At 44.8% G+C, this 16,609-nt stretch overlaps 1 protein-coding gene across 1 annotated transcript in view; it reads right to left on the bottom strand.

Annotated features, from left to right (window-relative positions):
- Positions 1 to 16,609, bottom strand: part of phf5a (PHD finger protein 5A) — a 44,206-nt gene that overhangs the window by 24,304 nt on the left and 3,293 nt on the right. The window contains exon 2 of the mRNA XM_078430612.1: positions 13,312 to 13,335. Coding sequence (XP_078286738.1) covers positions 13,312 to 13,335 — 24 coding nt within the window. The remainder of the gene's footprint in view (positions 1 to 13,311; positions 13,336 to 16,609) is intronic.

Raw genomic sequence — 16,609 nt, 5'->3', positions numbered from 1 at the left:
ACTGTGAGGAAGATGCTATGAGGTTGCAGGGTGACTTGGACAGGTTGTGTGAGTGGGCGGATGCATGGCAGATGCAGTTTAATGTGGATAAGTGTGAGGTTATCCACTTTGGTGGTAAGAATAGGAAGGCAGAGTATTATCTGAATGGTGTCAAGTTAGGAACAGGGGACGTACAACGAGATCTGGGTGTCCTAGTGCATCAGTCACTGAAAGGAAGCATGCAGGTACAGCAGGCAGTGAAGAAAGCCAATGGAATGTTGGCCTTCATAACAAGAGTTGAGTATAGGAGCAAATAGGTCCTTCTGCAGTTGTACAGGGCCCTAGTGAGACCACACCTGGAGTACTGTGTGCAGTTTTGGTCTCCAAATTTGAGGAAGGATATTCTTGCTATTGAGGGCGTGCAGCGTAGGTTTACTAGGTTAATTCCCGGAATGGCGGGACTGTCATATGTTGAAAGATTGGAGCGACTAGGCTTGTATACACTGGAATTTAGAAGGATGAGAGGAGATCTTATCGAAACGTATAAGATTATTAAGGGGTTGGATATGTTAGAGGCAGGAAACATGTTCCCAATGTTGGGGGAGTCCAGAACAAGGGGCCACAGTTTAAGAATAAGGGGTAGGCCATTTAGAACTGAGACGAGGAAAAACTTTTTCAGTCAGAGAGTTGTGAATCTGTGGAATTCTCTGCCTCAGAAGGCAGTGGAGGCCAATTCTCTGAATGCATTCAAGAGAGAGCTAGATAGAGCTCTTAAGGAGAGCGGAGTCAGGGGGTATGGGGAGAAGGCAGGAACGGGGTACTGATTGACAATGATCAGCCATGATCACATTGAATGGCGGTGCTGGCTCGAAGGGCCGAATGGCCTCCTCCTGCACCTATTGTCTATAACACCTAGCCCAAAAAATCTACCCAGTGCTAAATGACAGTTGTAGGACCGTACACTAACAAACATCAACAGTTTGCACGTCCTCCATTAGACAGTGAGTTGTGGCCAGTTTTGGAGAAAATAAGTTTAGTTTAGTTTAGAGATACAGCGTGGAAACAGGCCATTCGGCCCACCCAGTCCGTGCCAACCAGCGATCCCCTACACTAACACTATCCTACACACACTAGGGACAGTTTATATCAAACCAATTGGCCTAGAAACCTGTATGCTTTGGAATGTGGGAGGAAACCAGAGATCCCGGAGTAAACCCACGCAAGCCACAGGGAGAACGTACAAACTCCGTACAGACAGCACAAAAATTTGCTTGGCTTTATTTTTATTTAAGAACTCCTTCAGCGCCACACTAAGTGTCAAACCGATGCCAGACACCTTCTACACCATCACACTGCTGCAGTCAAGCAAGAGCTTCTTCATGACAACACAGATGGTCACGCTACCACTGCTACGAAGTGCGATGACTTGTGAAGGGCTTGACTATACCACATGCTGCTGAATGAGAGGGGGACGAGTGAAATGAGTTAGGTTAGCCCAGGTACAGGGGCAAGTAAGCAGTTTTCTGCAGGAGTAAAGGAAAAATGATCTAAAAGGCATGAAATTGCCTTGACCCAAGCTGGGTTGAAAAGGATTAACATGTTGAAATGGGGCTGCACTCTTACACTATGATTGCACTGAGGAGCAAGCAACACCCTCTGGTTTTCCCAGCGTTTGAAGACGGACAATGCGTGTGGGATTTTGCCAAGTCACTTTGAGATCTGTGCATGGGGCCCATCATCTAGGGATCTGGTTTGATGGGTGAAGGAAGGAGGGGGGTACTACCGAGATTTATTAGGAATGACACCATCAAGGATTAAATTATGGGGAGAGATTACACAAACTGCAATTGAGATGGCTAAACGTGATTTAAGTGAAGTTGTCAAAATATTAGAGCGACCCGACAGCATTCACGACTCAAATGCACAGATGGCTCCGCAGTATATCTGTTGTTTCAAGTCTCTTATCATCGAATGTGTATGAAGGAACTGCAGATGCTGGTTTAATCCAAAGATAGACACAAAATAGGCAACATTTTTGGAGAGAAGGAATTGGGTGGATTTTCGGGCCAAGACAGGTCCCCCGACCCAAAACTTCACCATTCCTTCTCTCCTGAGATGCTGCCAGTCCCGCTGAGTTACTCCAGCGTTCAGTGAAGAAAGCAAATGTTATGTTAGCATTCATAGCAAGAGGATTTGAGTATAGGAACAGGGAGATTCTGCTGCAGTTGTACAGGGCCTTGGTGAGACCGCACCTGGCTTATTGTGTACAGTTTTGGTCTCCTAATCTGAGGAAAGACATTCTAGCCTTAGAGGGAGTACAGAGAAGGTTCACCAGATTGATCCCTGGGATGGCAGGACTTTCATATGAAGAAAGACTGGATAGACTAGGCTTATACTCGCTGGAATTTAGAAGACTGAGGGGGGATCATATTGAAACATATAAAATTCTTAAGGGGTTGGAGAGGCTAGATGCGGGAAGATTGTTCCCAATGTTGGGGAAGTCCAGAACCAGGGGTCACAGCTTAAGGATAAGGGGGAAGTCTTTTAGGACCGAGATGAGAAAACATTTCTTCACACAGAGAGTGGTGAGTCTGTGGAATTCTCTGCCACAGAAGGTAGTTGAGGCCAGTTCATTGGCTATATTTAAGAGGGAGTTAGATGTGGCCCTTGTGGCTAAAGGGATCAGGGGGTATGGAGAGAAGGCAGGTACAGGTTACAGAGCTGGATGATCAGCCATGATCATATTGAATGGCGGTGCAGGCTCGAAGGGCCGAATGGCCCACTCCTGCACCTATTTTCTATGTTTCTATGTCTATGTTTCTATCTCTTATGATGGAATCTCATTAAAGCAAAAGATTCCGTCCCAGTTGGTGCTACTGAAATTTTCTCTCCCATTTTGAAGCGACATTCATCTGATTTAGGTAACAACCCTTCTTCCTCCAAGTGACATGTACCTGTGAGATGGACGCTAGCGCAGGTAAACAGAGGGATGCACGATGACCTACATCCAATGTTTCCCCTTCTCCTGGAAGCCTGCCTTTGCTGCAAGCTATTCCGAGAGAGGAAACCGTTATCATGAAGGTTAACTGCTGCTATGCTCATCAGAAGATTGCTGCAGACCAGTTCTGCTCCATTACACAAACCGCTGCTGCAGCAAAAATAAATAAAAAATAGATCCACCATTTTTCGAATTCACCAAAAACACAGTTTTTTTCCCACCACACCAGCGATACCTTGAACGGTTTGCTGATATTGCAAGATAAAAATTAAAATATAGACAATGCACCAGGAATGGAGGAAATACAGAAGAACTGGGGCATGGCAGTGGAGTTTACAAAGTGACCTTGAATTTTCCAGGCAGAATACTCCAGCGACGTTAGTATTTTGATAGGTCAAGGGTTGTAGCTGAAGATGGGAAGCGAGCCAAAGCATCGATAGAACATCAAAGGAATGCAGAGGAAATGCTAACCCATCATCTAACTAAGGTCAGCTTTCCTTTTGCATCTATAAAACAAGAAGCCTGTATCCTCTGCCTGGGAGATTCGTCCTTACTGCCCCAGATTCCCATGGTGCAGAGTTATGCCAACTAATGCCAACACTTATTTATAATAGGAACATTTACTCAGGGACAAGCTCAATCCTCGCAGATTTGTGTTTCAAACATGAAATACGTCCCAGTTTTCTCTCCACAAAGTCAGCCTTGGCCTCAATTGGATCTTTACAGAGAAATGGTAATCCTGTTGGCTTGGGGACAGAAAGCAGTGAATCGAGCTTACTGTGTAGTAATTACACGATGGAACGTAGAAAAATAAGAACATTGCCCGCTTGAATAAACTTTTGTTTGCATTCATTAAGCTTCGGCGAGTTGCAATACTTCACTCAAAGGAGACACCTTGGTCCAAATTTAAATGTTGTTCTCTCCCGCTTTGCTCAATAAGGAAGCTGGAACACTTACTCACCATTAAACGGTCAAATGCAGAAAAGCTAAATCAAGTTGCCAGCTTTTGATTATGCTTGAAAGGGAGGGGGAGTTGGCAGTCGGGAAGGAAGGACAAGCTCACATAGAGGCTTTCGTATCCTTGTCATGTGCTCCGACAACCACGCAGGCATTAAATTATGTTTAAAATGTGTTGACTGCTGCACTACAGGCAATCGGAGCAAGCAATTTGTTCAGAGCAAGGCTCCACAAATAGTCAGCAGATAGATGACCTGTAAATCTGTATTCCTTTGGTGGTGTTGGTTGAGACATAAATGTGGGCCAGGACACCAGAAGAAACCTCCTGTGTTTCTGTGAAGAGTGCCAAGGGATCTTTCCCAGCAATTTGCGAAGATGAATGGGACCTCTGTTCAGTGTTCCCTTTTCTGAAAAGACAGCACTTCCTCCAGCCCAGCATTCATTCAATAAGCTGGGAAGAGTCAAAAAACCTAGTCCCTTTAAATACGACATTAGAAATAAATACGACTGATAGGATAAAGGTGCCAGATAGGAAATCTCCACATTATTGCTCAAGCACTGTAAAAGAGGGGAAGCATGGAACCAAAAAAGTTACCATTTTGAGTAAAGTGAGATGGTGGGGTCGTATAATAACTTGAATCAATGCAGTGATGAGGAAAGAGAGAGAAAAACAAAATCTAGTCTTGGCTCTCAGTCTTAAATTATGCTCTGTTGACTTCAACTCAATACAGGATTGAGGCTCAAGTACTGGCACAGTGCTTTCCACAACTTATCCAAAACTCAGAGGCACACACTGTGAAGTAAGGCACCTGAATGAGACAATTGAAAGCGGCCAGTGATCCTAGTCAAACAAAAACACACCAAAGGCAAAAGAAAATCAAACCTAGCAACAGAAACAAAAACAGATTGCAAGAACGTCGAGTTGAAAGCCGAAAAGTCCTTATGAAACTAAGTCTCTGCTGTGATGACAAAAAATGCTCCTTCACACAAGCAGCGATAAAATGCAGATGCAGGCTGTCCTTGGGTTAGGTATGCCCAACTTATGGACACCCGTGACATGCGTTTGAGCTCCCGTATTACTAAACTCCAACTTTGATGTACGTACGTACATACATACATTCCTACGCACGGCAGAACTAATTTTTTTATAGTAGCCCAAGATCTTTTATAGTAGCCCAAGGAGCTGGTTTACTGCAGAAATAAGGAACTGCAGATGCTGGTTTGCAAAGAAAACGACATGAAGTGCTGAAGTAGCTCAGTGGGTCAGGTAGCAAATCTGGGGAACATGGATAGGTGACGATTCTGGTCAGGAGCCTTCTTCTGACTGACTCATCTGAAAGATGGAATACAATTACGAGGGAACAGGTAAGAGTGGGAACAGTAGAGGTTGAAAAACAGTTTACGTTGCAAGCTTTGGGAATGTTCTTGGATTTATTTTTGGTTAAAAAAAATCTGAACACAGCTGTGAAATGTGACAACAATATCAACATCACATCCACTGTTTAAATTCAATGCTATTATGTGGAATTTGGTAAAGTTTCAAGTTTGCTGGAAGCATTCAAACGCCTACATTTAGAAAGCACTTTAATGCAGTAAAATATCCAAAGCATTTTGCAGAGGCATAATCAGATTAGTGAAAGAGATTAGATTTAAGATAAGAGATTGGAGCAGAATTAGGCCATTCGGCCCATCAAGTCTACTCCGCCATTCAATCATGTCTGATCTATCTCTCCCTCCTAACCCCATTCACCTGCCTTCTCCCCATAACCTCTGACATCTGTACTAATCAAGAATCTATCTATCTCTGCCTTAAAAATATCCACGAACTTGGCGTCCACAGCCTTCTGTGGCAAAGAATTCCACAGATTCACCACCCTCTGACTAAAGAAATTCCTCCTCACCTCCTTCCTAAAAGAACGTCCTTTAATTCTGAGGCTACGACCTCTGGTCCTAGACTCTCCCACTGGTGGAAACATCCTCTCCACATCCACTCTATCCAAGCCTTTCACTATTCTGCACATTTCTATGAGACCCCCCCCCCCAATTCTTCTAAACTCCAGCGAGTATAGGCCCAGTACCTTCATATGTCAAACTTAAGGTCTATCAGAGGGGCCAAAGGGAGAATAACAGTGTTCAGAACCTAAGTAACTTTGCAATAGCAACTCTAATCATAAAATTCAGCAATACACTTCGATTACAGTTTGTGTCCTATTCTTGTAGTGTGAAGCAGAGGTATTTATAGGCTGGTTACTGATAATTACAGTGATATCACAAAGGAACAATTTACAATATCAAACATTTATACCTGCGTACACTGCCTTGCATTCTCCATTGCGCTCAGGGTAAACTATTTAAGTGGATTTGTTCATTGTGAAGTTGCTGCAGTGCCACAAACAGCTAACAATTTCTGTTGTATATGTGAACAGAAGCATCAGACAAACTCCGACAAAATGCAACTTAATGGATATTACAGATCCAACAACATTAGGTCTCTGCTGCTATCTTTTTTTTTAAAAACTTGGGCTGTCAATTCCAAGTGCTGCATTGTTCCTTCGCACACTTCAATCTCACTTCCACATGCAGAAATAACAGTGGTTGCACCTGTGGCGTGCAGCTGGTGAGAGGTAGGCACCAAGACAGTGGGCCTCATCACCAGCACCTGATCACGCTGACAATTCGGGCACTTGTGTGGGAAGGAACTGCAGATGCCGGTTTACACCAATGACAGACACAAAATGCTGGAGTAACTCAGCGGGACATGGAGCATCTCTGGATAGAAGGAATGGATGACGTTTCAGGTCGAGACCCTTCTTCTTCAGAAGAAGAGGTTGGGCCGAAGGGCCTGTTTCCACGCTGTGTTTGTGTCCTATTCTTGTAGTTTAATAATAATGGTGGTGTTTTGTGACTCTCATTGAAAACCAGCTACTGTTGTTCCACTGCTCTCAGTTGGCATCTTTTAGTGAGGACCAAGGAGTGAGAGGGACAACACTCTATATTGATGGCCAGGAGTTCTTCTGAAGAAGGGTCACGACCAGAAACGTCACCCATTCCTTCTACCCAGCGATGCTCCCTGTCCCGCTGAGTTACTCCAGCATTTTGTGACTAATTGGGGATTTTCCTTCCCCAGCCTGCAGCAAAGCAGCCGGCTTCTGGCCGTCAATGCAGAGTGTTGTCCCCCTCACTCCTTGGTCCTCACCGAAAGATGCCAACTGACAGCGGAGGAACAACAGTAGCTGCTTTTCAATGAGAAACACAGAACACCACCGTTATTAGCAACTTAAGGAAAATGTGTTTAATCGTTGAATTCACACACCACACTCCTAAAAGGAAAATGTAAGACAGAGTCACACAGCATGGAAACAGGCCCTTCGGCCCAACTTGCCCACACCGCCCAATATGGCCCATCTACACTAGTCCCACCTGCCTGTGTTTGGCCTATATCCCTCTAAACTTATCCTATCCATGTAGCTGTTTAAATGTTGCAATAGTACCTTCTTAAACATTGTAACAGAACCTGCCTCGACTACCTCCTCCTGCAGGATAGTGCATTGCTGGTCGGCGTGGACTCGGTGGGCCGGCGGACCTGTTTCCACGCTGTATCTCAAAGCTGAACTAAACACAAATCTGGATGAAAGGTGTAGACCGATAAAAGACCAGGTACGAGAGGAGGGATGATCGTTAGCCATGTCCCTCCGTGGTTCAATTACATGCGAAGTGGCAGGGTTCAGCTGTGCTGAACAATCACTTCACTGGTCTTCCAGAAGGCTGCCACCACCTGTGGAACTGATTTTGCCAAAGGTCGAAGGCCAGGCAGCGAGATGACTATTTCAGTAAAACGCAATGGAGGATTTATGTCTACGGACAGACGAGCATTCATGCAGCGCCATCTTAGATTTCTCAGAAACACCCCACGGCAAATTACTGAGAAATCCAGCGGCTGTCACGTCGGCAAATGTAGCTGTCACTGTGCACAGAAGATTTAATAAGCAGTTAATGTTTTTGGCAAAGTTATTGATGGAATTTAGGCAGCGTACGAACTGAGCACATTACTCATCCACAAAACAATGGCACCGTCAACTTTCATGTAAAGAAATGGGACAGGTCATCGGGCTCATGCTCGACACCTCACATGAAGGACAGCACCTCCAAGAGGGCAGCAGCAGTACTGCACCAAGATGGTCCAAACCAGGAATCTCATTCAAAGTTGGTCACCAATGTGCCACATCCATTCCCCATAACATCATAATAATAATAAATTTTATTTGTCATATGTAGGTTGGCACAGGGTCAAATGTATTTGACAAGACATTAGGGCGGCACGGTGGCGCAGCAGTAGAGTTGCTGCATTACAGCGAATGCAGCGCCGGAGACTCAGGTTCGATCCTGATTAAGGGCGCCGTCTGTACGGAGTTTGTACGTTCTCTCCGTGGGTTTTTTCCGAGATCTTCGGTTTCCTCCCACACTCCAAAGAAGTACAGGTATGTAGGTTAATTGGCTGGGCAAATGTAAAAATTGTCCCTAGTGGGTGTAGGATAGTGTTAGTGTGCGGGGATCGCTGGCCAGCGTGGACCCAGTGGGCCGAAGGGCCTGTTTCTGCGCTGTATCTCTAAATCTAAAAATCTAAATCTAAGACAATGGGTCACCTCAGCAGTAATATTCCAAGAATAAATAAGATTTTTTAAATGACATACAGCTAAGATGGTCATTTACATCCCTTAAACCAGCCTCAACGTGTAATCAAGGTATGTATAGGAAGGAACTGCAGATGCTGGTTTTAACCAAAGACAAGACACAAAAATGCTGGAGTAACTCAGCAGGTCAGGCAGCATCTCTGAAGAGAAGGAATGGGTGACGTTTCAGGTCAAAAGGTCTGAAGAAGGGCCTCAACCCGAAACGTCACCCGTCCCTTCTCTCCAGAGATGCTGCCCATAATAATTAATCAAGATAAACTGAGCCTCATCGCCACTTACTTGTCTTAGCTTGCATTTTCTAATAGCTTAACTTAACAAAGATTCAGTCTTGAAAGTCATAACTGCCACACTGTTAGCTGCCTTTACACTATCAGGCCAGAGTGGGCTTGAAAATGTAAGTTTTTGGGCATCTTTAAGCTCAAGGCACTTCACGCTGCCTCGGCCCGACCACCAGCATAATCACGAACGAGTCTCACCCTCCCTCTTCTCCCCTGTCCCGTCAGGCAAGTGTGAAAACACACATCTCCAGATTCAGGGACAATTTCTTTCCAGGTGTTATCAGACAACTGAACCGTCCCATCAACAACTAGAGAGTGGCCCTGAGCTACTATTGGAGACCCCTGGACTATCTTCAGTCGAGCTTTACAGAACTTTATCTTGCACTAAACATATTTCCCCTTTAGCATGTATCTGTACACGGCTCGATTGTAATCATGTATAGTCCTTCCACTGACTGGTTAGCATGCAACAAAAGCTTTTCACTGTACCGCGGTATATATGACAATAAACTAAACTGAAATAAGGCAGATGTTTCTTTGCCTGTGTTTGGAGAAGAAAGGTGCTGAAGGAGGAAGAGCAGACCAAGATATAGCAGCAGGAATGGCGAAAGGGAAGAGGTCGATGTGTCTGGTGGTGGGCAGACACAAAATGCTGGAGTAACTCAGCGGGTCAGCCAGCATTTCGGGAGAGAAGGAATGGGTGACGTTTTGGGTCGAGACCCTTCTTCTGACTGATGTCAGAGGAGGGGGTCGGACAAAGATAGAATGTAGTCGGTGACAGGAAGACTAGTGGGAGAACTGGGAAGGGGGAGGGAATAGAGAGGGAAAGCAGGGACTATCTGAAGCTAGAGAAGTCAATGTTCATACCGCTGGGGTGTAAACTACCTAAGTAAAATACGAGCTGCTGTTCCTCTAATTTGTGCTGGGCCTCACACTGACAATGGAGGAGGCCCAGGACAGAAAGGTCAGATTGGGAATGGGAGGGGGAGTTGAAGTGCTGAGCCACCGGGAGATCAAGTAGGTTAATTCGGACTGAGCGGAGGTGTCTGGTGGCGGCACAGCTTTAGAGGTGGTAGAATTTACAGAAGAAAAGGGGAACCGTATCCTTGCTCTGGGTGGGCAATGAGGGGCAAGATCATATATGCGAGGTCAAACAGGAGGCAAAGCCACTTAGTGCACGGAGAGGAAACCACGGTTAAAAAAAGGAAGATAACTCAGAAGCACTAGTATGACAACATAATAGATGTGACAGAGCCAGAGAAAAAAAGGCAGAATGGAATTCTCACAGGCTGGGAGGAGGTGCAGTCAATGTAGCCACGGGAGACCGTGGGCTTATAAAAAAAATTGATGATCACTGATCTATTTCCTGAGATGGTGACAGAAATTGGGAAAGAGGCAGAATATGGACCATGTTCAAATGAGAAAAGGCAGCAGCATTTATACAACAATCAATCTGCTGGAGGAGCTCAGCAAGTCGCGTATCATCTGTGGGTGGAGAAGAATAGACAATGCTTCGGGTCAAAACCTGCAAAAGGACTCATTTCTTTCCACCCACAGATGTTACTCAACCCAATGAGTTCCTCCAGCAGATTGTTTGTTGTTCCAGATTCCAGCATGTGCAGTTCTCGTGCCACGAGCAGCATCTGTACAGTTATCAATGCACCAGGGGAGAAACAAAGATAAGGCGAGGGTCTGAGTTGGACCAATCCATTGATTTAGACCCATGTGGCCTCCTATGGCTGCGCCTTCGAGTTGGAAGAAGTGAATGGAGTTGAAGACATAGTCATTTAATGTTGGAACAGGTTCAACTACACTTGGGAGAATGGCGGTGCAGAAGAGAGATTGGGTCCCTAGGAATGGGCAAGCTAAGGGCAGCACTGACTCACTAGAAATGTGGCAGGCCATTCTGGTGCGAGATATGGATGCACAGCGATTGGACCACAGCAATCCGTGGTGAAAATAAGTCTGATGGGACAAGAAAACTGCAAACAAATAAAGTGGCAGAGGACATCAGAAACAGAAATAGAGGGGCAGGAGTAGGCCATTCGGCCCTTCCAGCCAGCGCCGCCATTCAATATGATCATGGCTGATCATCTAAATCAGTACTGTTTTTTCCCAATATCCCTTGATTCCTTTAGCCCTGAGAGCTAAATCAAACTCTCTCTTGAAAACACCACAACGCAAATAGGAAACAAGACAAGAGAAGACAGAATAGTGTCAGAGTGTCACAGAGAAATACACCAAGCAAACAGGCCCTTTGGTTCACTAAGTGCAAGCTATCTGCTACCCACTTACACTAATTCCTCATTAATCATATGTTTTATTCTCCTCACATTCCCATCAACACCCCCAACCAATTCTGCCTCACGGTTAGAGGATAAAATCCACACAGTGAGGGAGAGAAAGTGCACACAGACAGCACCAAAAGTCACGACTGTGTCCGAGTCTCTGAAGCTGCGTGTAGTTCGACCAGCTGCACTGTTATATTGCGTTACAGAATCGAGGTAGAAATACACGTGCTAGGTGATATAAGAACAGGCTTAAACAATTATTCCACCCTGGCAATCCTTGATGAGGAGACAGAATTGGATTTGTTGGGGACGGAGGTAGGAGGCTAGAGAGGGAAAAGGAATGTAGGTTGTTGACTGTCAAGACAATGATATTCAATGGCGGGGTTATACCACAGAGGGAAGTAAACAAATGTTTCACTTTTTTATCAACTCGATTACATTATCCATAAAAAGTTTATATTTTTAGATTTAGAGATACAGCGCAGAAACAGGCCCTTCGGCCCACGCCGCCCAGCGATCCCCGCACATTAACACTATCCTACACCCACTAGGAACAATTTTTACATTTGCCCAGCCAATTAACCTACAAACCTGTACGTCGTTGGAGTGTGGAAGGAAACCGAAGATCTTGGAGAAAACCCACGCAGGTCACGGGGAGAACGTACAAACTCCGTACAGTACAGCACCCGGAGTCAGGATCGAACCCGAGTCTCCGGCGCTGCATTCGCTGTAAGGCAGCAACTCTACCGCTGCGCCACCGTGCAGGGCTCTGCAAGCTAATTGTATGCAGTCTACCCTCTTAATTATGGACCTCGGATTTTGGTTACAGCAGGTGGAGCGTCTCCACAGTAATCAGACACCACTGTCTCTTTACGAACACAGGCTGCTAGTTACACTGAGGGAGGTCATTGACATTGGCAAGCAGTTGCTTCAATGGACACTTGTGCAATGATACTCTATTCAACAATGTACCAAACAGCCTTTAGTATATTTAGCTTGCAATAACAAAAACACATTTTTTAGCTGTTGATTTGAAAGCAACTCATTGTTTCGCAGAGCGCATCCCTTACTCAGTTATAGCAGACAATCGGCAATAAAGGACAACACTTCCCCCATTATGACCAGTTATTGCAAGGGTTAGCTGTATAACCTGTTCTGTACCTTAACTGGCAGAGAACCTGGCACATTTCTACTGAATCAGTGCTGCCTCCCTCCCACCCACTTTGCGTCCAATATATCCTCAATGAGGTATGACGACCAATGTGGAAGACAGTATTTCAATGACCAAGTCTCAAATAAAAGAACAATGTTCTTTTAAAAGAACAAAGCTGGAGTAGCTCAGCGGGACAGGCAGCATCTCTGGAGAGAAGGAATGGGTGACGTTTCGGGTCGAAACCCTCCTTCAGTCTTAAAGAAGGGGTGATCTTATAGGGGCGTATAAAATCATGAGAGGAATAGATCGGGTAGATGCACAAAGTCTCTTGCCCCGAGTAGGTGAATCAAGAACCAGAGGACATAAGTTTATGGCGAAGGCGAAAAGATTTAATAGGAATCTAAGGGGTAACTTTTTTCACACAAAGGGTGGTGGGTGTATGGAACAAGCTGCCAGAGGAGATGATTGAGGCTGGGACTATCCCAACATTTAAGAAACAGTTAGATAGGTACATGGATAGAATAGGTTTGGAAGAATATGGGCCAAATGCAGGCAGGTGGGACTGGTGTAGCTGGGACATGTTGGCCGGTGTGGGCAAGTTCGGCCGAAAGGCTCGTTTCCCAAGATGTAACCAATAAGACATCTTTCTGGCTGTTTTCTGTACCCCTCGTTCATATAAATACAGAACATAATAAACGGATCTGCTCCAACTCAATAGTTGAATCACCAGTGATATCAAAAGGTTTCCAGTAGGTTTATGCCAGAGAGGAGACTTTGAACGTTGAGCAGCACCTTCCAATTTTGTCAGCAATTTACCCTCTACTGCAGTTTCAAATGTACATGCTAAAACCATAAAGAACCTGTCAATATTTGCTGACTTTTCTAATCAGGAGAAAACATGCAAGGAACCTATAGCCTGAAAAAGAGATGGTTAGGAAAATAATCAAGAAGCAAAAATACTTACATTTTTCACACAATCGCCCAATAGCTGCAAAAGAAAAAGAAACTTAAATTAGATTAACATTGCCACTTTCCCCCCAAAAAGTGATGATCTTTGGAAGATAGACACATTGTAACTTAGTGGGACAGGCAGCACCTCTGGAGAGACGGAATGGGTAATGTTTCGGGTCTGAAGAAGGGTCTCGACCCGAAACGTCACCCATTCCTTCTATCCAGAGATGCTGCCTGTCCCGCTGAGTTACTCCAGCATTTTGTGTCTACCTTCGATTTAAACCAGCATCTACAGTTCTTTCCTACACATGATGATCTTTGGCACAGGGTATAAGTGACCACGGGTTCAGTAAGCCAACTGAGACATGGGATAAGTAGAGAAATTACTTTTACTGCTACTCAAGATGGAAGAGTGTTTATATGTGACAATGACATTCTTATTTGCTGCTGCTTTACAGGCACAGTAGATGCAGCAACGATAAATATACATTAAATTAAGAGTTATATCAATCTATACCATAGCAGTGCAAAAGCCAAAGTATACACAATCTATACCATAGTAGCACAAAGTCTGTAACGGTTCAATGCTGATTTATTTATTTACTGTGATATTTTCCCCTAGTTGAGGAATCTTACTTCATTTTGCATAATAGCACAGCATATTAAACTTCCAATAGACAATACCTTTAGATTTTAGAAACACAGCGCGGAAACAGGCCCTTTGACCCAAGTGTCCGCGCCGACCAGTGATCACCGCGTACACTAACACTATCCTACACACTACGGACAATTTTATAACCTTACCGAAGTCAATTGACCTACAAACTTGGAATATGGGAGCAAAACGGAGCTCCAGGGGAAAACCCACGCAGTCACGGGGAGAACGTACAAACTCTGTGAAGAACGGGACCGACAGTCCGGATCAAACCCAAGTCTGTGCCATGGTGAGCCAGCAACTCTACCGTTGCACCACTCTGCTGTCGCAACAACAATCTAACAATATCTAACAATACTCATGTGCAACATCTATCAATCACCCTTTTCCTAATGCGTTCACTTAGTTGTGAAGTTTAAAGAGACCCAAGCCACTTCTTAAGTCGGTGGAAAGAAATTGAACTGTGGATGCAGTCATCCATTGCACATTCCTGGTGTTCAGTTCAGAGCCTTCGGAATAGGATTTTGCAGCACTAAAGGTGATGAAACGATTCACATTTGATGTCATTATTCCATCAAACCAACAGCAATTTCAGGATTTCAAAACACGGTTAACATAAAAATCTTAATGTTAACCCTGCTAAGTTGGCTTGATGACAGTGTTACTGGCTCCGTATGAATCCTCTTTGAACAGAATGCCTGACAGAGGCAGGCATTAATAAAAGAGAAGCTCGTCACAGAATTGGAGCAGTTGACACAAAATGCTGGAGTAACTCAGCGGGTCAGGCAGCATCTCGGGAGAGAAGGATTGGGCGACGTTTCTGGTCACCAGCATTTTGTATCTACCCTCGTCACAGAGTTCAAGGTTTCAAGGTCAGTTTATTGTCACATGTACCAATTAAGGTACAGTGAAATTTGAGTTACCATTTTTTGGGGGTTACTTGCAGGATGGGTCTCTGGAGTTGTGAGTTACTCATTCTATCTCTTGAATTTACCTCTTTGATCCATGTTTGGCCTAAAGCTGCAATGTGGTTCGGTGAGAGGTCAGCATTCCCTCAGCATGTGTAGGAAGGAACTGCAGATGCTGGTTTATACTGATGATAAACACAAAGTTCTGGAGCAACTCAGGCAGCATCTCTGGAGCAAGGAACAGGTGACATTTCGGGTTGGACAGAGTGTGAAGAAGGGTTTCAATGCAAAACATCACCTGTACCCTTTTCCCCAGAGATGCCACCTGGCCCGCTGAGTTACTCCAGTATTCCCTCAGCATGACTCTACTCATAGAGATAGTTGATGGGGGAACTGCAACTCAAACCCAAGCGGCCTCAAGGCAAAGAGTAGAGTGGGAGAAGGAGTGAAGAATACCAGGGGGATGAATAGGGAGATGTGACGATGTGATTTCAGATGATCAGCCATGATCATATTGAATGGCAGTGCTGCCTCGAAGGGCCAAATGGCTACTCCTGCACTTATTTTCTATGTTTGTAAGTGGGTAGAGAGGTCCCGATCCCTGTTCCCATCCTCACTGTAACCCCCCACATGTCCCCCTCATACTTCACTTAGACAGCTTGCATCCCAGTAGTATGATAATTATATTTCTCTAACTTCAGCTAACCCCTGTATTCCCTCTGTCTCCATCCCTCCCCCACCCAAGTCACACCAGGTTCCCGTTCTCACCCAGCAAACAACTAACAATGGCCTGTTTCCTTCATCATTGTAACTTTTTTTTTGTATATCTTTCATTCATTTGTTCCACACCACTCTACATCACTGCCTACATCACTGGGTTCCCTTTCCCCGGTCTAGTCTGAAGAAGGATCTCGACCCGAAACGTCACCCATTCCTTCTCTCCAGAGAAGCTGTCTGTCCCGCTGAGTTACTCCAGCATTTTGCCTTGGCTGGGAGTCGCTGGAGTCAAGACGCACCAAAGCCCGCTTATGTACGGTCTACAAAGAGACTCGTGGCATCATCCCCAGTAACATATCTCACTTCATTCAATCCAGTACCCAGAAATTACAAGACAGTCCTCGGGTCAGTAGTGAGGTTGGGGATGGCATCAAACAGGAAATTAGAAATGCGTGCACCAAAGGTGCAGCAGTTATAATGGGTGACTTCAATCTACATATAGATTGGGTGAACCAAATTGGCAGGGGTGCTGAGGAAGAGGATTTCTTGGAATGTTTGCGAGATGGTTTTCTAAACCAACATGTCGAGGAACTAACGAGAGAGCAGGCCATTCTAGACTGGGTATTGAGTAATGAGGAAGGGTTAGTGAGCAGTCTTGTTGTGCGAGGCCCCTTGGGCAAGAGTGACCATAATATGGTGGAGTTCTTCATTAGGATGGAGAGTGACAAAGTCAATTCAGAAACAAGTGTTCTGAACTTAAAGGTAACTTTGAGGGTATGAGACGTGAATTGTCCAAGATAGACTGGCAATTGATACTTAAAGGGTTGACGGTAGACATGCAATGGAAGGCATTTAAAGACCGCATGGATGAACTACAATTGTTCATCCCAGTTTGGCAAAAGAACAAACCAGGAAAGGTAGTGCATCTGTGGCTAACAAGAGAAATCAAGGATAGTATTAAACCAAAAGATGAAGCATATAAATTAGCCAGAATAAGTAGCATACCAGAGAACTGGGAGAAATTCAGAGTC

The sequence above is a fragment of the Rhinoraja longicauda genome, chromosome 40 (genome assembly GCF_053455715.1).
Source record: "Rhinoraja longicauda isolate Sanriku21f chromosome 40, sRhiLon1.1, whole genome shotgun sequence".
Classification (NCBI taxonomy): Eukaryota; Metazoa; Chordata; class Chondrichthyes; order Rajiformes; family Arhynchobatidae; genus Rhinoraja; species Rhinoraja longicauda.
This window is presented reverse-complemented; position numbering and strand designations above follow the sequence as displayed.